The sequence below is a fragment of the Leptosomus discolor genome, chromosome 11, assembly GCF_034619465.1.
Source record: "Leptosomus discolor isolate bLepDis1 chromosome 11, bLepDis1.hap2, whole genome shotgun sequence".
In the NCBI taxonomy this organism is placed as follows: Eukaryota; Metazoa; Chordata; class Aves; order Leptosomiformes; family Leptosomidae; genus Leptosomus; species Leptosomus discolor.
In genome coordinates, this window is record NC_141401.1 from 22,234,937 (window position 1) to 22,257,469 (window position 22,533).

Here is a 22,533-nt window from a genome sequence, read left to right on the forward strand (position 1 = left end):
AAATGACTTCTAGGGTGGACACGGTGAGAGGAGGAAGGGTGTAAAGGCATGGACTCAGTTGGGAAGCACTTGTTTTGTCTTCAGCACTTGCAGAAGCAACTTACTTTATTCTTTCCAGCAGAAAAGAGAACAAGGAATTATCGTTGGGTTCACTTCTCTTGCAGTGTGGGGAAAAAGGAGTTTTCTTTGTTCTTAGCTAACTCTTTGCTACAGAAGGTAGGACCGAGGGAGTTGTTAAATTGCAACCTTAGTTTGACTCCTGTTTTAGTTACAGAAAGCATAACATACGACATCAAAATCTTTTCACAGTTTTGCAGCATCAGATGTGTTGACCCATTATATGAAACATCAGCTATATGTGATGCTTCTAATAATCTTAGGGTTTAGTGAATTTTAACTTTCTATAAAAGCTGCAAAGAATACGTCAGTCATACGAAACAAAGTTGGCCTTGGGGAGCTTATATGCTTTCGTGCTCTGAAACAGAACATCCATTGGAGCTATTTGTCATGCAGTTGTGTTTAACTGTGTTCTTTAGGAGCTGATGCAACTGAAGCAGGATCTCGAAGAAGTATTAATAGCGAAAGATCAACAAGAAGAGATTTTGCGAAAGAGAGAGAGAGAGCTTACAGCTTTAAAAGGAGCACTAAAAGAAGAAGTATCTAGCCATGACGTGGAGATGGATAAACTTAAAGAGCAACACGACAAAGAACTGCTCAATCTACAACAGAGCCTGGAGAAAGCAACAGAGGTGAAATAAGTGATTACAATTAATCTTTACAGGGAAAAATCATACCTCTCACAGATGTCAGATGCTTTCAGATACTACTATTTTCTTGGCAAAATAAATAGATAAAGATTTGGGCTAAGAGATTGTTAGCTGCTGAGAATGAGTTTTATTTCACACACTTACATAATGTTTTGATTATTTGTCACAGCTGAAGTTGTGGCCCTTTCTTCGAGCAGTTTTTTACTACATTTGCTTCATTGCAAACTTTGAGAGAGACTAAATGGGAGTATAGTACAGAGGGCCATTTGCTTGTCTTGAATTAAATGGAATCCCTGGAACCTTGAGGATGCCCTGCAGAAAGCCAGCGTGCTTTGCCAGTGATGCTGTTGAAATCGTAGTTTTGGAGCTTCTGGCAGTTCTGTGCAGTTCTATTCCTGCCTTCAGCTCCTTGTGTCATGTCCTGTTTCCTGGTTACGGTCCCACCTTGTCCCTTCAACTCCTTCCTACTGGTTTTCTTTTTCTTTAGTTTTGTGTCCTTTTCAGTGATTGAGCTTATCTTGTCAGAATGGTCAAATGAGTGCTGGCGCAAGGGAAACAGCAGGGGCTGGGTGTCTGGAATCAGGCAGGAGGAAAACAGAACTGAAGGAGTTGCCTTTGCGAGGAGAATAGGAACGGTTTTCAGATGTGCTTATCTGTTACTGTTTCCAAAAGATGTCCTTTGTGAAGTTGGCTTTGCAGAGACAGCAGCTAGGAATTTACTGAAGGACTTTTTTGTAAGGGGACAATTCTCATAAAATTTTGAGTATTTTTTTTTTCGCAATGACAGTTATTTCTGTCTTTTCTGTATCCCCTTCCCTCATTTATTTCTGTCAAATATTAGAGAAAATTTCTACAGGCAAGCTGTGCTTGACCAGTGTAACTCAAAATTGTAGGCCCAGTTTTATGCTTAGAAATGTCCATGCTAATTTGTATCTTTTACTTAGACATCTTTGGTGTTAGGTGAGTTGCAGTTATCCTGTTGGTCGTGGCTGAAAACATAATGTAGAACTGAATTAAAATTAAGCTTGAGACTTGAAAGAAGTTTCCAAAGCTTTATATGCTTTATGAGCAAAAGAGGAGCACATATAGAAGATGCTGGATAGTGTATGGCTGAATTCTGATAAAGACTATTCTTTTAAAGGATTGTTTTAAATGTGCGATTTTCTTCAGTGGTTAGAAGAGTTTATACACACAGATTTGTTTATGCAGTTTAGGACTTCGACTTGAGATTGTTTGGCTTTGCTTAAATGTGTTGTTTCTTTTTGTTTACATCATCGTGAAGATATTTCACTCATCTGAGCTGCTTGAACTGAATTCTTTTTTTCTTTGAGAGAAAAGTAGAACATTTAAATTATCATTTTTTATTATACAGTAATTGTAGTGACAGCTTAACCTTAGTGAACCATCTTTCAAAGTTACTGCCTGGTAATTTACTGTATTTCAATTATGGAACTGTAATTACGGCTGACAAGAAATGAAAGAGTAGTCTGTTTGGCATAACAATAACATAGTCTGGGAAATGGCTCTATGACTGGGTTGCTGTGGCTTGGAAATAGTTATAAATAGCATTTATTTGCTTGCATGACAGAGTCTATCTAATAGCAAATTTAATAAGATGTTCAAAAGTGAAATTTAATTAGTTAATGTTGCTCTCAGCACCAGTTCTGCTCTTCTGATTTTACTTCAATTCATTTTAGTTGTTTTTGTTGTAAGTAAGACTTTTATCATGCTTAATTGGAAGTGTGGTGGTTTTAATTTTTTAATCTCGCTAGTATTAGTACCCTTAATGATTTTTTGCAGCATCTCTGTGCCTGCTGGCTGATGCTAGTTGTTGAGGTTGATATGTTCTCTATCAGAAAAGCATAACCAGCCTCTGCAGGGAGTTAGATGAGTGGTCTGCTGTGATCTTATGTATGATGTTCATTATTGGTTTTATAACTAATCTGGAATACTTAACAGTGTGTGTGAAAATCATGTTGTGTACAATTGAAGCTGCTTGACCTGTTAAATAATTTTATTATTTTTTTAATATTATTGCAAGCTGGAAAGATGTAAATCTTTCTAAAAAAGAAATTTACATCAGAGTAGTGGAAAGGGTCAGTCTATTGTATTTAATGAGGAAAACAGGTGTGTAAATCCTGTTAATAGTGGTTTACCATGCAGAAAATATGGATACTAATGTTTGATAGATCAGAGTATATTTGACTCTGTACGTACAAGGTTGTTAGTTCTTACGTTGCTTCTATCTCATCCCAATCACTACACTGAATAAAGGTGATTTGTGGTATGTGTTAGGCCAAAAAAAGAAGTTTTTGCAGGGAGAAAGGAAGTAATTTTTGTGCCAGTGCTAAATCAACAGAATTTTTCATCTGCAGGAGGTGTCAGGTTGGCAAGTAAGGTACAGTGCATTTAGTCTGTGTGGTTAGAGTGCCACATAGATCTACTTTGAAACCATGTTAGAAACAAATATCAAGGTTATCTGGTAGCAGAATAGAGCGGGGTTATTCACCATCTGTGATCCTGTTCTCATGCTTACTGATGTGGTGGTAAGTTTGGGGGTTTTTGGTTGTGGGTTTTTTTTTTAATAGAGATTTTTATATAAAGCCACAGATACTAAGATACTAGTTTTCTTTGCTGCAGTTTACCTTTTTAACTCATTTTTGTGTTATGTCTTTTGCTTGTGGTAGTCTTGAGATGGCTGTGATTGTTCTTAACTTTGTTGCTTCTTTATTAAGACTAAGACCAGACTATTTCCATTTAACAGTAGTAAAAGTTTTACTCTTCCATAACATACCTCTGTGGGGTAATAATTTCCTTTAATAATAAATGAAAATTTTAATGTCTTTCTAATTAAAAATTGATTCTCCATAACTGCAAGTGCTCAAGCAGAAATGAATATGAATCCTCTCATGGTTTTAATGTAGTAGAAAAATTTATATTATTTAATATGACCGTACAACACAACAGACCAGAATTGCACTACTTAACCATGAGTGCTCCATCACTGTAGATGAATTGCCACTGTTTCAGTAAAATTTGTAAATAGCTTTTGGAAGGTAATGCTATGGGTAAAAGGTTGTTGCAAATTGCAACTGATACTGTTCAAAGTCCTCTGAAGTTGTGTCAGCTTGGGAATGCAGTTCCAAACTGCACAGCGCTGTCAGGCTTGTGTCTGTTCGGAGAAGCAGTCTGCACAAATGTTGTTCAGAAAAAGCTGTAATCATCACATTATGAAGAGGCTTATCTGAGCCTGGCCTTCACTGATTTATTTGGAGTTTATCCTACTTCTGACCTTCTCCTCAAAATGATAAAACAGACACTCAGAAGCTGATTCATTTATCAACACATTTAAGAATGCAATGTAGCTTGTGGTCATGTGAGCTTTAACTGACATGTCTGTATTAAGACATGCGGTGTGATTAAAGAGGAGAAGGAATTTACTGGAGCCAGTGGTAGGAACAGGAAAAGACAGTGGTTACCTTCTGCACATTTTATGAACTAAAAGCATAGTCCTTTAAAATAAGAAAATAATATAAAATTTTGAGCATTGTAGATAAGAAGCAGTTCTGGTTTTGTTTTTCTCCATCTGTATGAAGTGATTGTGAATTTAGGGGAATCTAGCAGAGAGCTGTAAAAAACTTTGAAATGGAAGTGAATTATTGAATCTTTTTCTACCTAACTTGATGATATGATATTTCTTCTTCAAAGCTAATAAAAATCTCCCGCATAGAGGAAGCTTAACAAAAACTAGCTTAAGCATTATGAAATGATACTGATACATACTGCATATGCCTTTCTTGTAGAAATGGCTTGGCATGGGAAATATAACTAAATTTAATATATTCTGAGAACCTATTTTGAAATAATGCTGTACAAACACCAAACAGTGGTTCCCCAAGTTATATAGGGTAAAGCGAAAACATAACTGGTAGTGGAGCATCGCAGGCACTTCAGTACGTAAAGTGATAGACAAATTTGATGTATATAACTGTAAAATTATGGAAAAATATATGGGAAAAAAAAATCGGATCCCAACTACCTTGTACCACTCTAAGGTAGACAAAAAGCTGGATGTGAACCAGTAATGTGCGCTCGCAGCCCAGAAGGCCAGCCCTGTCCTGGGCTGCATCAAGAGCAGTGTGGCCAGCAGGGCAGGGGAGGTGATTCTCCCCCTCTACTCTGCTCTGGTGAGACCCCACCTGGAGTCCTCAGCACAAAAAAGACAGGGACCTGTTGGAGCAAGTCCCGAGGAGGCCACGAAGATGCTCAGGGGGCTGGAGCACCTCCCCTGTGAGGACAGGCTGAGAGAGTTGGGGTTGTTCAGCCTGGAGAGGAGAAGGCTCCAGGGAGACCTTACAGCGGCTTCCAGTGCTGAAAGGGGGCTGCAGGAGAGGTGGGGGCAATCGTTTTAGCAGGGCATGTTGCGATAAGACAAGGAGTAATGTTTTTAAACTGAAAGAGGGCAGATTTAGTCTAGATATAAGGAAGAAATTTTTTACAATGAGGGTGGTGAAACACTGGCACAGGCTGCCCAGAGGGGTGGCAGAAGCCCCATCCCCGGAAACGTTCAAGGTCAGGCTGGACGGGGCTCTGAGCAGCCTGATTCAGCTCAAGCTGTCCCTGCTCACTGCAGGGGGTTGGACTAGATGTCTTTTAACGGTCCCTTCCAGCCCAAACTGTTCTATGATTCTAAGGTGAAATCTTGGGGTTACAATAAATAGTTCTATAAAAACATTGTCTTGATAGCAGTAAAAGAAACAAATTATGTGATAGGAGTTACTTGGGCATAAGAACATCATTATGCCCTTATACACATACATCTGTAACTCGTCTGAATCTGCATCCTGAATGCTGTGTCTGAGTCTAGTCCGTTCACCTCAAACAAGATAGACAACAAATGGAAAAGATTTAGAGAAGATGAACCAGGATTTCAAATGCCACTGGTGGGATATTCCTTTCCTCAGCTTGCCTGAGGCAGCCTTTGCCATGTTGAAATAACCCTTCTTTCTGTTTCAGTGGTAGAAGCCAGTGGGAACTGATCTAAACTATATACAGAATAGTGGAGTGACTGGTCCAAGTCAATGTTTCTTCTTTCATGACCTGCCCCCGCCTCCCCTTTCATTTTGTGCCCTCATTTACCAGCCCTCTAAAAGCCTGGTATGTTTTTGACTGATTTCCAAGTGTGGTGCTACAAACACAGATGGAGTGGGGGAAAGAGAGGGAGGGTTCACAGACAGAAACCTGATGGTGGAAGGAAGATTGCAGGCACTCCTTAAAATAGGCATTGTTATTGGAAACACGTATTTTAGAACTGTGTATGGAAAATCTGGGAGACAGATTTTATTTGTTTTGCTGTAAGTGTCTGTTCTGTACATGGAAAGGAAGTTGTTTGGTGATAGCATCGTGCATGTTTTTAGGCACCCATTAAATGAAATGCCAAACAAATTATGGAATTTTAGCCGTGTTGTCCACAAGAAGAATAAACCTGCCTTTAAAGCACACTGAAGAGGTAACTTGGTGACTTTGTCTTCGGTGCTAAAGCAAGCTTTTTAAGTTCCAGCTCATCTGGTCTTTCATTTCCATGCAATTTACTCATCCATTTATTTAGTGGGGACATGTGTGTGTTTGGGTGCAGACAGCACCATGAAACTACAACTGAGTGGGTTTTATACTGTATGTATAGTCAAGAAAGCCTCTGAGCAAACTGTCCTGCAAAGTTCTATTTGAATTATATCTAACCATATCTAAACAAGACCAAAAAGAAAAAAAAATCTTGTTTTATCTGTAATAGTCATTTCACCATTGTGAACCTTATTCAGCCAGGACTATTTCAATTAGTCTGGGTTGGGAAGAGGAGTCGTTTGTGGGTTTTTTTTTTCTCTGGAAGTTGGCAAGAGCCTGTGCTGTCAGATACTTCTTTAATACCATCATGAGGATCTCTAATCCTTAGCAGCAGAAGACAGTATATGTATGTTCAGGAGGTTTGTCCTGTGAAAGTATATATGTTTGTGTGTGAAGTGTTTGACTAAGTGTATTCAGTAGGGTACAATGTGAACAGAGAACTAGTTAATATTTTACTCTAGTCTTTGCAACAACTTCTAACCTTGAAAAAACTGTTAGTATAAGCCAGTCTGAGTATGTCATGATACATAGCTAGGAGGAGAATATGACATTGCTATCGCTACTGGTAGAGAGGTTAATACTTTCCTGGCTCTGGATTTAATAACTGTGTAAATGTTAGGTCATGCCTATACTGGGAAATGTTCTTTAATGTGCTCTGTGTAAAACAAAAAAAGGGGGTGCAATCTTAATTTTAAGATGTAGGTATTTAGATCAGTGAAAACAGTCTTGCAAGAAAACAAGTCTTGTCTCTAAACTGCCACAAGTGAATAATCTTAAACCAGTTAATAGAATGGCTCTAGCTGAAATGGAAGCCAAGATAGTCTGATTTCCTTGTAAATTTGTGCACTTGTTTACTGAATAATCTCGTGAAGTACAGCTGAAGATTCAAGTTGGTTGCAGCATACTTCACCAAGAGATTAAAGCACACTGACCCTTTTAATAGGTAACTGATAATAGTTAACTTCCAAAGGCATAGCCATGTGTTAAAGTGGGCTAGGCCTCATTTTGAGATGTTGGCAAGAATTAATATAATCAAAAAAAGCAGTAAGTAAAGCTGTTTAGTCTCTTTTCCAGAAACTTGTGGGTTTTTTGTTTGGTTGGGGTGGTGCAGCGGGTGTTGGTAGCCTAACACTCTGTTTTGTTCTTAAGGAGCTTTCACATTCCTTTTTTAGAGGAATGAGATTTTATTATTCGTGCTATCCAGTGTTACTGTGTTATTCATCCCAGGGCTTCCAACTGCTTTAAGAAATAGTGTCTGAGGTTAGAAAAATCGCCTAAAGGTACACAGTGGGGAAAAATACCGGAACTACAAACAGAAATTAATACCTGTTATTTGCATTCATGAGCTTTAAAAACTAGATGACTATACCTGAATAATACTGATTTCAGAAGCTCTCTACTGAAGAGCTAATAAGGATTAGAATTAAAGGGCTGTCCCTATGATGAGACTCACTATGTTTGTCTTTTTTTCCTTGGGTGTCAGTCTTTGAATGTAGGTTGGTTTTGTTTTGGTTTTTCTTTCTTTGGAAATCACCTGCATGCTACCTGGGGATTTAAACTTGATTTGTTTATATACAATAGAATGGGATGTACTATCTCTATCACTGCTACACCCTCAGGATCATTTGAGGGAGATGGGTAGATAGGAGTCCCTGAAGTCACATGAAACTTTTTACATGTAGTTCAAGAATTCAAACAACTAGTCTGGCATCAACCTAAAAAGATGGCGCATGAGACTTTAGAGTTGGTTTCAGCAGGTAGTGTCTTCATTGGTACCCTAGGTGTCCACACCAGGAACAGAATGAAGTGATCAGCCACACCGTTCCCTTTTCTTCAGAAAGTTTTGGAAGAGTAGCCTGTGGCTAGCAGGTTGAGGGAGGTGATTGTCCCCCTCTACTCCGCTCTCATGAGACCCCACCTGGTGTATTGTGTCCAGCTCTTGGGGCCCCCAGCATAAGAGAGACATGGACCTGCTTGAGTGGGTCCAGGGGAGGGCCACAAACATGCTCAGGGGGCTGGAGCACACCTCCCCTATGAGGAGAAGCTGAGAGAGCTGGGGTTGTTCAGCCTGCAAAAGAGAACAGTATTGTGACTGTCAGTACTTAAAGGGGGCTGCAGGAAAGATGGGGAGGGACTCTTGATCAGGGGTGTGGTGACAGGACGAGGGGTAACGGTTTCCAACCGAAAGAGGGGAGATTGAGATGAGATGTTAGGAAGAAGTTCTGTCCTGTGAGGGTGGTGAGGCACTGGCAGGGGCTGCCCAGAGAGGCTGTGACTGCCCCCTCCCTGGCAGTGCTCAAGGCCAGGCTGGATGGGGCTGGGAGCCACCTGGTCTGGTGGGAGGTGTCCCTGCCCATGACAGGGTGGATGGAACTAGGTGGTCTTTAAGGTCCCTTCCACTCTGTGATTCTATGATTATTGTCTCATTTACTTTGATTCCACAAGTATGAACATGGAAAGAATATTTGAAAGTCTGTTACTTCCATTAAAAAAATTTATATTTGTGCTCCAGCTCTTTTTGAATGGAGAGTTACTCTTTAGATTTGTACTTCAAGTATGGTAATTAAAGAACAAATAGTTAATTGGTTGAATTCAGTTTTACTCAGTGGAACTTATTCTGAAAGGAAATGTAAACATTTTTAGAAAAACTGTCTGAGTTGTGCCTAATAAACGCATCTAGCCAAAATTTCACACTTCTGATAAGCTGTGAATGAGATACTTGGCTTCCACTTGCTTTAGCTCTTCCTGTATTTCATAAAAGGACTCTAAAGGCCCCATACTGTGCAGTCACTGCCAAAGGGGAGTTTCACCAGCTGAAACACTGAAGTCAGCCAAAACCATTTTTAAATGATCAGTTACACAACCACTGTCATGTCTTTGCCAGTGTTGAGGGTGTGGTAAAAAAGGTGTGGAGATACAGAACATTTTCTGCATTCCTGTCCAAGAGGTTTTTTGCTGTATTCAGGTTGAAATAGAATATTTCGTTTGCATCTCAAGGACCCTGTTTGTGTGTTCTGACCAGCCTCTTTATGCAATAATGAGTGATGGGAAGGATTTTGATGCCTTTTGTACTAAGCTTCATCTCCTATTCTTTGAATCTGTTCACTTCTTGCGTCAAAATGGAGAGTAGAATAGTATGTAAATATATTTTCTTTACCGAGATTTCTGCAACAAAGGAGTAGGAACAATATTTATTGCTTTATTTAAACTTGGTCTTGACTAATTTTAATATATTTAAAAATATTTCTGGACACTGTACAACTATATACAAGGACACAAACCCAAATTTTATGAGATTCATTTCTTGTTAGGCAAAACACCTGAAAGGAGCAGGATGAGAAGTGAGGGACTTGAATTTCACTGCCAAAGTTCCCTTATGGAGAGTAACTTCCTTAGGCCCCGAGCTGAAAACTAAGTTCTGCATGCATATGAACTCCAGCAGCTGTGACTAGGGGGCTCAGATAAGCAGACCTACACTGGGTAAAACTTTATAAGTCAGATGTACGTGCCATGTGAAATAGTACACATATATATGTGCATGCATCCTCTCACTTTCTCTTCATCCATGTGTTATGAGTTCAAAGTAGCTCTGTACTCACTTAAACACAATGTTAGAATATTTCATATATCAGTGTTTTTCAGACTTTAGTCTGTTTCTGCACTCAGTACATACTATTAAAAACTTCTGAAGAAAGAATTCTACTGATTATTTCACAAACTTTAATTCCTTTTCTCAGCATAGCTGCAAGCTAATGAGTAATGTTATTCCCCATATTAAGGAAACTAAAAGGTGGAGAGATTACTGTCAAAAGGATCCGTCAGCGTGCAATGTTTCAATCCAGGTGCCTAGGTTAATGTAATGTTAACCATTATATAGTCCTTGGTATATCCAGGGTACGATTTTTGCTGACTTCAGTTGAAACTGTGCACTTTGTTTCCAAAAACTTTGGAAACCAAACCCTAGTGTCTCAAGTCAAGCACCAAGGAAATTAAGGAGCATGCAGTTATTGATCACCTCTGGAAAGTTTTGATTGTGTGACTTGCCTCAAGAGCTCTTTGGCAGAGACAAGACTAGACTCCAGGTTCTCTAGGGCTGTATTTGGGTACGTTAGCTGTGAAACTGTCCTTCCTAACAAAGGGCAACAGGCACAAGCTGGAACACAGGAAGTTCTGTTTGAACATGAGGAGGAACTTCTTTACTCTGAGGGTGGCAGGGCACTAGAACAGGCTGCCCAGAGAGGTGGTGGAGTCTCCTCTGGAGACATTCAAAACCCGCCTGGACGCGATCCTGTGTGACCTGCTCTAGGCTGACCTGCTTTGGTGAGGGAGTTGGACCAGATGATCTCCAGAGGTCCCTTCCAACTCCCGCAGTTCTGTGATTCTGCAGCACTCCTTTATTTCTGCAGCAACAGCCTCTTTCACTGTAAACTCTTGACTTGTTCTCAAGTTGGTTGACTAATCCTTTAAGCTTCAGGATTAAAGTGTATGAGAATTATTTAAAGATTTCAGTGGTTCTTGACCACCGTAGATTATTTTCCTCCATGTGTGATGGTTTTTTTATGGTCAGAAATGGATTTTTTGCAGTGGACCTTTCTTTTAGGATTTGGTAGCTTGTTTTGTTCATGGTGTTTTGAGTCTACTGCTGGGCTAATAAGTAAAGCTGTTGCATGTGCACTGTGGCACAATGGCAGTGTCAGAATGCAGAAGCTTATCCTCAAGAAGTCATAGAGGACTTTGTATTGTGGGACCTCATCATTATAGCTATGTTTTATTTCTTCTAGACAGCCTTCTCTGTTTTTCAGCTTTTGTCAGAAATTTGCAACCTATTTCCAGCTTTTTTTGCCTAATCTCTGTAGTTTAAGTCTGCTGATAAGGCTTGCTCAGTCTTAAATCATGAGTTTAAACATGAGAAAATTTGAGAAAGCATAATAAAATATTTAATTTATTAAAAAAAAAAAGAAGATACAAGTGTGTTTAGGAAGTCTGCAAGAATGTGGATATTAAGTGGAAGGTATTATTCCTTCAGAGATTGAAGAGATGGAAATGTGAATGTGAAACAGGCTAATAGGTAATAGAAGGCACCGAATGTCCTGTAAGACAGAGTGAGGACAGACAGATTGAAAGCAAATGCAGGCAAACAGATGTAACAAGGAAAATGCTATCGGGTTTTTACCTTACATATATTATATTATGGAATTATATTTAGTAAAAAGTTGGTTTACTGAAATATGCTGCCACAACTGACAAGTGGGAGTAAAAAGAAATAAGAGTGGTTTATGTGTCATAGGGAAGAAACTGCAGTCTTGGAACTGAGATATGTCAATTTTAAGATCCAAACAGCCCACTTCAATACTTGATACAATTCCCCGCCCTGTTTTTTGGGGGGGGGTTGGGATTTTTTTGGTTTCTTTTTTTTTTTTGTGTGGCAAATATGTCTGAATATACAGTATTTCATTCCAGCCTTTGTCTTCAAGAATCTTGTTTAACCACTTTTGTCTGTTTGTGTGTCTCTGTACACAATCTCTTTCAATTCTCTGAAGAGGCTGATCCACAATTCTGTGAACTGAAGATCGTGTTATATTAACAACATATTTGTTAATGTTTCATATTCAACTCATATCATTTTGTGACCTTTACCCAGTTCTGTTACTGTGGGTTAAATGTATATGAACTTAGTTAAAATGATTGACAAAACTTTACCAACATCCCCAAATATTAAATGTAGCAATGTAAAGGATTTATGAATGGATACCAACAGGAGTCATTAATTGATGTAGTGTCATTAAGCTTTAAGGACCTTTTGTTAGCTCACACTGTTTACGTCCAGCACCACTACAAATAAGTCATGTGTGGGCTGAAGGATATGGATCCACAGTACAATCTGTACCTGTGAGTTCCGTGTCTGGATTTTTTCCTCATTTGTACTTACTAGCCCTATGGTGTTCAGTTATCCTTCTGCTTTCATCCTCATCACTCTAACCCACTCTTAATTCAGTGCTTTTGCATGAGCCAATCACTGAATTTTAAATGAAAGCTGTGCCTTCTTGCTCATGTAGACAGACCCAAAGAGAATAGGATTACCACTGGCTGTTAGCAAATACCATCTGTTGTACGGTTTCAACTGTCTATGCTGTTGCCACTTTCAGTTTTAGCCTATGAAGTGCAATAATTGGCCTCCAGAATTTATTGGTGTACACAGTAATTTCTGTGTAACTTCAGTGCAGTGGTTTGCATATGTTCTACTGGCATGTTTTGTTAGGGGAATTTTATGCAGAATATAACGAGCCATTTCTAACGACAGAGTGGTAAATTTAACATATGGTCTCTACATGAGTAATGTTGCCTTCTAATTGCTCGGGGCTGGTTGAGTACGCTGCCTGTGTGACAGGGTTCTGTAGTCAAAGGACACAACAATCTATTTCTGCTTCAGCAGTGTCCATGTATGATTTGATAGCTGCTGGCCTGAACCTCCTGTAACTGTGCAAATAGATGGGTAGGGATCTCTCCCCTAATGGTGCTGCTACACGGTCTGTCAGAACTACAGTTCAGAGCTTGTTTCTACTCAAAGAACATGTAAATCGTATTTGTGTGGTTTGACTTTGTTTAAATTTCACTATCAACTTGAAGGTACTCATGTATTTGTTTTCTAATATCATCCTGAATGATATCCTGAAGGTGATCTTCCATGCCTTATGTGTATAGCACGGCCGTGTAAGGTAAACTGATAGAATAGATACTCCTGTGTTTCTTTTCAGTCTTATCTGAAACAAGTTGAAAAGGTGGTGAAACAATAGCGTACAGTGAAATGTGCATTGTGAAGAAAACTTGTCCTGCTCTCCCGAGAAGATAGATAAGAAAAATGCCCACTCTCTAACTAGAATACAGTAAAGCTCTCCCTGTACACTAAGAGAGTTTTCCTACCATCTTGAAAAAGGGTGTGAGTGTATGTATTTAGTGTGGGTATTTTACAAGATATACCCCTGCCAGGTGAAAGAAAGGAATTTTGTACTTAACTTGTTAGAGAATTTGTTTGGGCACAGTTCATTCATGTGAAGGTCTAACCCTTGTAATGATGCCCAGGTCGTTAGAGATGTGTGTCGATCTGCAGGTTAAGTGCTGGTCACTCAGACAGCTGGAACTTTAGGCAGGTTTTACGTATATACCCAATTTATGTCCAAGGTTTTAAATTAGGTTAATAAAGATAATACTTGCAACTTGCCCTGTATACTTCTGTACCTTTTGTTATATATTCACCTGGCATCTTGCTAACTTAGTGAAATACATAGTAAAAAACGAGAGAGAACACCAGTTTAGTTTAATTTCAGTGACTGGAACAGTGTCCTAAGATACATAGAGGAAAAGGCAGGCGGGAGCAGATCTGTAGCTACAACTGCATCAGTGTAGGCTGCACTTAATTTTGAACCTGTTAGGTTAAATACATATATATGTGTGTGTGTGTGTGTGTGTGTGTATTTATATACATAGATCTGGGGTGTTTGTTTGGTTGTTTGCTTCTGTGTGTGCATGCATGTACTTCCAAGCAAGTAATGCTTCCTGTGTTGGGAAAGCAGAACAAACCATGGTAGATGAGGCAGTGGAATCTTCAGGTACCTTGTGAGTCTGCTGCAGTCCTCTCTTACTGTGCAGCCCTGTGTAGGCGGTTGGATGAAAAAGAACAGACAAATCAACATTCCTTTCCCTGAACTCCCCAGCATGCCTCAGCTGCTTTCACTCAGCTCCAGAATGGGGAAATGAGACAAAAAGGAGCCACGGGGGGAGTGCTTGCTAATTAGTAAAACTTTGCTGTATGCAAAAAGCAAAAATTAGAGGAATATAAAAATGCTATTGAAATTTCAGTATGTGAGAACTTAAAGCATCAACAGAGATTTATTTCAGAGCTTTTAACTAGTCGTGTACTTAGAAGAACAAGTTTTTTCAGTATTTTCAAAAGACCAGAACTTGTCAGCCTGCTTATGCTGCCAGTTTTTGTATAATAAGTTCATTGACCCTGTAGACAGTCTGAGTGTTTTCTGAGTTACCACTTTATCAATCTAATTTGCATGATTTTAGAGCTGCTGCTTCCTAGAAAATAATCTAGTGAGGGCGCACTTTGTAAACCCCCTTTTATGTAACTTTGCTTATTCCTTTTGGGGTTGGGAAGGGAAAAATCAGGAGCTACAATCAAAAATAGCGTAACTGAAAAGTGATTTTCATGCTTCAGTAAAATATTTCACAAACTAGTTGCTTACCAAACCACTCTGTAGGTTTTCTTTTGTTTTCACACAGATAAACACCATTTCACCTGCAAAAATGCTATACTTCAGTAATTAATGTGTAGTTACCTATTGTCACTAGATAAGAAGTGACAAAGCCAAAGGTATGAATGGATTCAAAAAGGATTAGAGAAATTAATAGCTGAAAAACAGTGAGAGCTGGGAGCGTGTAATGGGGAAAGGACAGCCCCGTCGTTGTTCCTCTTTTTGTCCTAAACATCAGCTCTGGCCACTGGAGAGAATACTGGTCTAGTACTGACTCGTATGTCTGTTCCGGTGTTCTTACTGTTGTTGAAGGTCTGAAGGTAGAAGGCAGCAGGCCTGTGCAGGAGAACAAGATCTTTGTACAAAGTACTACTTTGTATCAGACCCTGAATGCCAAAGAGCAAGAACCACAAATTATGTCTCAGATTCTTTTATGGTCTCTGGAGGGGATTCTGACTGACAAGTCAATGAAGAACAAAGATTAAATCCTTCTCGCTCTTTACTCCACAGAATTAAATGTTTCCAAGTACATGCCTGGTCTGTGTTGTAGTTTAACAGTATAGATAGTATAACGTTATGGACACATACTTTCATTCATAGTTTCCACAATAACTGGTAGGGTGGTTTAGAGAGGGAAAGTGGTAAGACTGAGGTGATGATTAACTCTGAGAAGTTATGTGTTGCAGCCAGTTGCTGTCCCAAAAAAACCCCCCTGTCACCACATCTGACAAATTGTGATAAGTAGTTTATTATAATTTATCTTTGTGCTGTATATTGACTTGAGTTTCTGAAAAAACACCAAGTATATCTTTTTGAATACAAGTTGAACTCAGTAGCTGAACTCCTTCCATCCTCCGGCAGTAACTGAAAAGGAAGCAGAACTTCTACTGAGTAGGTGCAGCCCAAAGTGCGGGCTGTATGATACGCAGGTAGAGCTGCACCCGGACCACTGTAAGGTACTTCCAGTCTCTATTGCTTCTTCATGCCCACTCACCATCTGTTTGTGCTGGCACAGCACTTTGGGAGACCATGTTTTGAAATGGATTGGGACTTTTTTTCCAGTAGCACCCCCTCCCCCTTTTTTTATTTTCTTTTTAGAGTGGAGATCTCTTCAATCTCTTCATATTTATCTCTGTGTGTATATAACTCAGTTGATCGTCTTCCCTAAGTTGGTTTACTCTGCAGCCTCACAAATAGTTGCATGGATGTAGTGTTGTATGTTAGTGCTTGGAATAAGCAGTGGGATGAGACTGCCTAAATTTGGTGTTGCTCTGGAAGACACTCTTCATCAATATGTTCTTCTGTGAAGGACCATATGGCTTTCAATGTCTGTTAAGACTTTTAGATTACTTGGAATTACCTAACAATGGGATTTGGTAATGAGAATATTTTAGGGCAATAAAGAGGAAGATGTTAACGGTGAAAATATGCGATGGCAGGCATGAGAGTGTTCAGGTGTGGTATGTTACTTTAGCATGTAGGTATGCCTAAGGAAAAAAATGCTCCTTATATGTTCTTCCACAGCAATATGAATCATAAAAATGCGTGTTTGTAATGCACACAGACTTCAAGTTAAATTATTTGTTGACATTTTAGTGTTCTATCCTAGCTATATTTGCTGTGGTGACATGAAACTTGTGTTGGAAAAACAGCATCAATTTTTTTTTTAAACATGACATAATTTGTTGTCACTAGAGTGCTGCTGTCCTTGCCAGTGAAAGAAACGCTGCACAAGAGGTGCGAAATAGTATAGAAAATCAAGTCAAAGAGCTGACAGAGGAGAACGAACAGTTGAAGAAAACGGTTGATGAGCTAGAGTGTAAAATTGAAGAGTTGCAGAAACAAATTGATAATATGAAAGGAGAAGAAAATTTAGCGAAGGAAAAAATGAAGAGATATGAGGTAAGTTAAGAAAACAAGCCCCTTAAGCAGTAACCTTCCTGTTTGCAAAGGGTACTTTGTAGAACAAAAGCTGACGAGGAGGAGGTTGGGCAATGTCATTAGGAAAGCTAAGCAGAACCAGCAGGTTATCAAGAAGTAGGATGCAGTTTGCTGTTATGTATAGGAAAGATTTCCCCAATGAAAACCAGTGTGAAAGCAAGTCATAGCCTGGAACTGGGGAGATCAGTGACAGGCCAGAGTGAACATACTTTATAGCTCAGTTTCCTTGTCAGTTTAAAGGCCTGGCCGCTATTCCTAAATGTATCAAATCGTGTCATTGCAGGAAGAGAAGCAACGGTTAGAAGCAGCTTGGAAACAGGCTGAAAAGGAGGCAAAAGAATTGGTAATGTTAAAAAGGTCTTTGGAGAGCCAAGTAGAAGATCTGCAGGTAAGGACAGAGCAATTTGGAATATTTGAATTTTAAATTTCCTGTTTGTTTACCTGAGTCACCATTGCTTTCTGCAGAGTAACATCTCATTCTTTTTGAAGTACACTTTGTTTTAAAGTCCAGACCTCACTGCAATATTCAGATGTTTCCTGAAAGCAGAGCATCATCTAATTAAAAGTCTTTTCTTGCTCAAGTTGTTTTTATTTTATTTTTAGCTTCCATGGATCTAGCAGAACTTCAAGGAAATTAATTGCAAAATAAACTGTCTTAAGGTTTTATAAATCTGTTTTATTATTTTGAATGATCACTCAGCTCTGGTTGTGTGTAGGCATTTACATGTAAAAGAATAAAAATATGTACTTGGATATAACTAAAAACATTGGTAGTAGACAAATATCAGGAAATTTGCTTCTCTTTATTTTTTACATACCTGTCTTCTTCGTGAATGTTTCATAGAACTGGTATATTTCATCACAAACCCAGAGAAATTTGTCACACATATCACTAGAACTTGCAGCCTCTTAAACTCTGTGTGAAGTCCTCTTTCCACCTTGCTCCTTAATCTACTCAGTATCCAGGAAAGGATATGCTTTTTCCCAGATTAGTCCAAAAATTAAGCGTATGGAGAATGCATCTACTCCAGAGCAGTGGAAAGGGATGTTGACAATATTGTGTATGAGTAAAGATGGAATGATTCAGATGGAATGACAATTCAGATCTGTTTAGTAAGGAGATGAATGTGTATTAATCTTAAAAACTCTTATTGACATCGTATTCTGTATCTGAAAAAGTTGCAAACCTCATCTTTCCTCTTTGATAATTCACCTTTTACATGTACTGAAGAAGCATCTATTTCTACAGTATCAGTTTAGGATTCTCTTAGTTTTGCTTCTAGAAGCAAAGTTTTTAAGTGATTCTGTCAGACTCAAAAATGAGATACATGTACATTGCTAGCAACCCTTTTTTAATTGAACAGATGTTTTCCCTTGTTGTGTTCAACACAAATTTTACATTACTGTTCTGAAAATCTGAAAATGAAACTTCTCTATAAGTGAAATATAAACCAAAGGAAGATTGTGTTAGCCAGCGTGTTCGCCTAGTTCAGTTAATTATGGTAAAAAGAAAAAAATAACAACAAGAAGAAAATAATTCTATGTCTTTCAAATGGAATGTGCTTCAAGAGTATAAAGTTTTAACAGTATGAGTAAGGAAGTTTTATTTCTACAAAATGATGGTTTTAAGCTGATGTTCCTTGTAACTGCATCAGTAAGAGTTTCATCTGAGGCTTTTGGTCAGTTGTGGGTTTTCGTTTTTTTTTTCTTTTTAAATCTGCTTATCTGTTCTACCTCACTGATTCTCCAAATTTGCTTGTACGTGTTGCTGATAACCTGCACCATCACAGTAGATGGCCCGTTGCTCATCACTGGCTTGCATTTAGCACTGTTCTCTAAGAACTCCCTTCTGTCACAGTCTGGCTTGACCTTCCTGCACAGCATGAATCCATGCACCATATGCATCTCCTGCATCTTGATTAGCTTTGGGTCAAGATGCTTGAAAAGTGTGTGCTTTCTTTTCTGTTTCTGCATCCTTCAGGGCACCACGCCAAGGAATACTGCCTCCAGGCTGAGTCTCCAAACTAAAGAAATCCGGGAAAGGTGACAGATAGAAGAGTATGTCTTGTCATTTTATTCACAATTTGTGTCTAATTTCTGGCACACCAAATGCATCCTTTTTCTGATTCTACGCTCTTCTTGTCCGACGCATACAAGCACTAACGGACTTCAGGATGTAATCAGCGGGCCCTTTTGTTTAGAACAATTCGGCCTTTCTGTCTTTAGCTTTTTTTGCTTGTTTTAATGAATAATGGTGTGCAGTAGGCTGATTTGGCCTCGTGTTACCTTTGACAATTTAGACGACAAACTTTGGCACAGTAATAATGCTTATCACAGTGGAAACTTAGTTCCTGACTGGCCCATCTTGCTTTTTACATAATACAAATTACTTCTAATGGTGGACTAGCATAAGGAAGACAATAACAATAAGAATAGAACTGTAACAGTTACCCTAAACATAGCGAAATCTCTTCCTCCTCCATCCCAAATTTCTACTCAGAAAAGTTAAGCTGGAATACACTTAGTTATTACAGACAATTTGTTTCAATACTTTTGTCTTAAATCATCATAGAATCATCATAGAGTGGTTTGGGTTGGAAGGGACCTTAAAGATCATCTGATTCCAACCCCCTTGCCGTGGCAGGGACACCTCCCACTAGACCAGGTTGCTCAAGGCTCCATCCAGCCTGACCGTGAACACTTCCAGGGATGGAGCATCTACAACTTACTTAGGGAACCTGTTCCAGTGTCTCACCACCCTCAGGGTGAAGAACTTCTTCCTTGTATCTAGTCTAAACCTGCCCTCTCCCAGCTTCCCACCATTCCCGCCTGTCCTGTCACCGCAGGCCCTTGTAAAAAGTCCCTCCCCAGCCTTCTTGTAGGCCCCCTTTGGGTACTGGAAGGCTGCTCTAAGGTCTCCCTGGAGCCTTCTCTTTTTCAGGCTGAACAAGCCCAACTGTCTCAGCTTGTCCTCGTAGGAAAGGTGTTCCAACCCTCTGACCATCTTGGTAGCCGTCCTCTGGACTCGCTCCAACAGCTCCGTGTCTTTCCTGTGTTGGGAGCTCCAGACCCCAGCAAATCAACCTCAGTATGTACTGAAGTTGTCTTTATGGATGGTCAAGCAAGTAGTATTTTTTGTGGTGTCTCATGCTGTGTTATAACCTCTGTTTTCACGTAGCCTCCTCTATGTAGTCCACTGTTTCAAGGAATGAAATACATCTTAACACTTTTGCAACATTGAGAAGACTTTTGGAAGTTTCTTGGGAAAGGAAATAATTTAATATAATTATTACGCACCTTAACCATAGCATATATGCTACTGCAATGTATTTAAAAATATCAATTATACCAACATTATGAATGGCAGTGCCAAATATTCTGTGCTTTTTAAGTTAAACAATCAGAATACAGGATCCTTTCCATGGGTGGAAGGATATGAAGCTTATCTTTTCATTGTGGTAAATAATGGTAGGCACATAGAATTAATGTTGCAGAGCACTATAAGTTGAAATACATTCTTAATTCTTATGATTCTTAATTTTCAGCTATCAGTTGAAAGAAATTACTAATTTTGTAAAGAGGAGGTTCAACTAATATTGTTTGGAAAAATAGGAAAATATCACAATAATCTTATAGGTTGCTATGGAACAAGTTACTACGTTTTTTTTTCTCCCATTTTGTTTCGTTTGGGTATGTGGAAATGTGAGCATGTTCTGTTGTTATTTTATGACTCCCTGTCTTCTGGACCACTGTCTGTTCACCAACCTGAAATTGAGAAATGCTGCTGTAGAGTAAGCCTCACTTGTGCTGAAATAACACTTAAGCTTCTTCACCAAGTACTTAATTGTCACGATAGATTGGCTTTAAATTGGCAACTGGCAAACTATGGGCTTGACTTGTGGTTGCACTGTAACTGCCAGGCCAGACAATGCCAGTGAAAAGTACTCCAGGATCTTTGTATGTGAAGGGGACTCAAGTTAGAGGTTACACTTGAGACGACTATTGAAGCTGTCCTATAGGACATCCTGAATTTCAAATATTGAAGTTCAGTGTAGTGTATTGCCAAACTAGGTGCTGAGAAAACGGCAGCATTTGGGTAGTTGGTAGCAACATTTCCATTGCATCATGGTTTTGAATACCTGAGTTAAGAAAAGTGATATAAATGGAAGCTCAGTTGTTTCTAGCATGACACATTAGTCTACCTCGAATGTTAATGTCAAGCTAGACATGCTAATTTTATCAGTATTTTTCTCTTTTATCAGCTAGTTTAGAAAAAAGAAACAACATCCTAATTTGTGTTGCCCAAGGAAAATGGTTGTTGATGAGAAACTGCATATGACATGTTATTTCCCCTGAACAGTATTACAAGAATGAAGTAGCATTTGTTGTAATGCAGGGTTTTTATTAAAACAAAGACAATTTCTGTTGCAATGCTCAGTTTTCAGGAGAAATGTTTTTACCTGTTATCAAGTTTCCTACTAGCTACACTTGAGCAAAAGAACAAGGACCTTATTATTCTTTAGTGGTAATTTCACTATTTGAAGAATAAATTACGCTATGGCATAGTTACTAGGTAAATAATACAGATCCTAATATGGACACCTTTTAAATAGATTTTTGAGAAGAAAATTATGCGGAGTGGTGGAGTAAGAAAACCACCATTTCCAGCCAAGTAGAATTCACCAAGCCCGTTACACACTTTTCCAAAGAGAATGATTGTGCATATGAACCATCTGATCGTGCATTAGAATCAAGACTACTGTAAATTTTTTTCCAGTCTCGTACTTTCTGTGTACCCAGAGAAGCCTTTGATTTCTTCAGTCCATGATAAATGTGGTCTACCAGAAGGGGAAGCTGGAAAGTCACGGGAACGTAACTGCATCCAGGAAATGCTTAGTTCTGTGATTCTTACGGCACATCAGATGGCTCAACAGTACTGATGCATCACAAGAGGGACATGGGCATGAGAGATTTTAACAGATGTGGGGGGAATGAGAGCATGAAGCACCTGAGCTTCGGTTCCCCTGATACTCTGAAGCAGCATTGCCACTGTCAGTTTATTGTTGAACCAATTAAAAATAAACTCGGTAAAGCAAATTTCTCATTGGAACAGGTCAGTTATCTAGGAATTGCATTTTCTATTAAAACAATTATGGTTACAACTTCACAAAGCTTTCTGATTTTTAGTGATGTGCTTAGTATTAGTTTCATTATCATTCTTAGTAACAAAAATTAAAAATATATTGATGAAAATGAGGAGATGCAATACATGAAAAGTACAGATTTTTCTTTTCAGGATGCCAGAATATAACTAAAAGGAAGTAAGCTAAATTTCAGTCTTGGGCATCTTGGTCTGCTATGTATCTGAAAATCAGGCAAAAGTTAGCATGGCCTGATGAAAATTGACGTGATCCACTGCTTGCATCAAGCCCTCTATTATAATCTGCTTTAAAAATTGTAATTATTCTACTTATTAGTACTTTGGCAATTGCCCTAGTTAGTAGATTCCATTTGTTATATTAGTGATTGATTTTTTTGTGTAGTTGGTTGTTTTTTCGTTTTTTGTTGTTGATAACTCTGAAGTGGAGTGCCTAGATTCACTCTAACGTTTACTTCTCAGCACACTGGAAATGCAGAACAGCATCCTGCCGGCACCATTATTCTTTCACAATGTGTTTCACCGGTCTGTGTCTGTGCAGTTTGTTTCTCAAGGATGTGTAAACAAATAGTAAAGTTGAATGATCTGTGAAAGGCCGATGGAGGGGGGTGCTCATGAGGGTTTTACTAACCTGTTCGAATACGGCACTTAGTGGAGTCCCAGGATTTCATCAGCTTTTAGAACTGAAGTGCTAAAGTTGAACCTTTGCAAGTTTCTTAAAATCCTTTGGTGTCAGCTAAACTGGTTCTGGTGTAGAATTAGGTTTTGCAGAACAGCCTCTATTAGC

General features: G+C 38.9%; 1 protein-coding gene across 2 annotated transcripts in view; it reads left to right on the forward strand.

The window, feature by feature from the left end:
• CGNL1 (cingulin like 1) overlaps positions 1–22,533 on the forward strand; it is a 44,437-nt gene that overhangs the window by 7,279 nt on the left and 14,625 nt on the right. For both annotated transcript variants that reach the window (XM_086471652.1, XM_086471653.1), the window contains exons 7-9: positions 537–749; positions 16,343–16,549; positions 16,872–16,976. In XM_086471652.1, the coding sequence (XP_086327778.1) occupies positions 537–749; positions 16,343–16,549; positions 16,872–16,976 (525 nt within the window). The remainder of the gene's footprint in view (positions 1–536; positions 750–16,342; positions 16,550–16,871; positions 16,977–22,533) is intronic.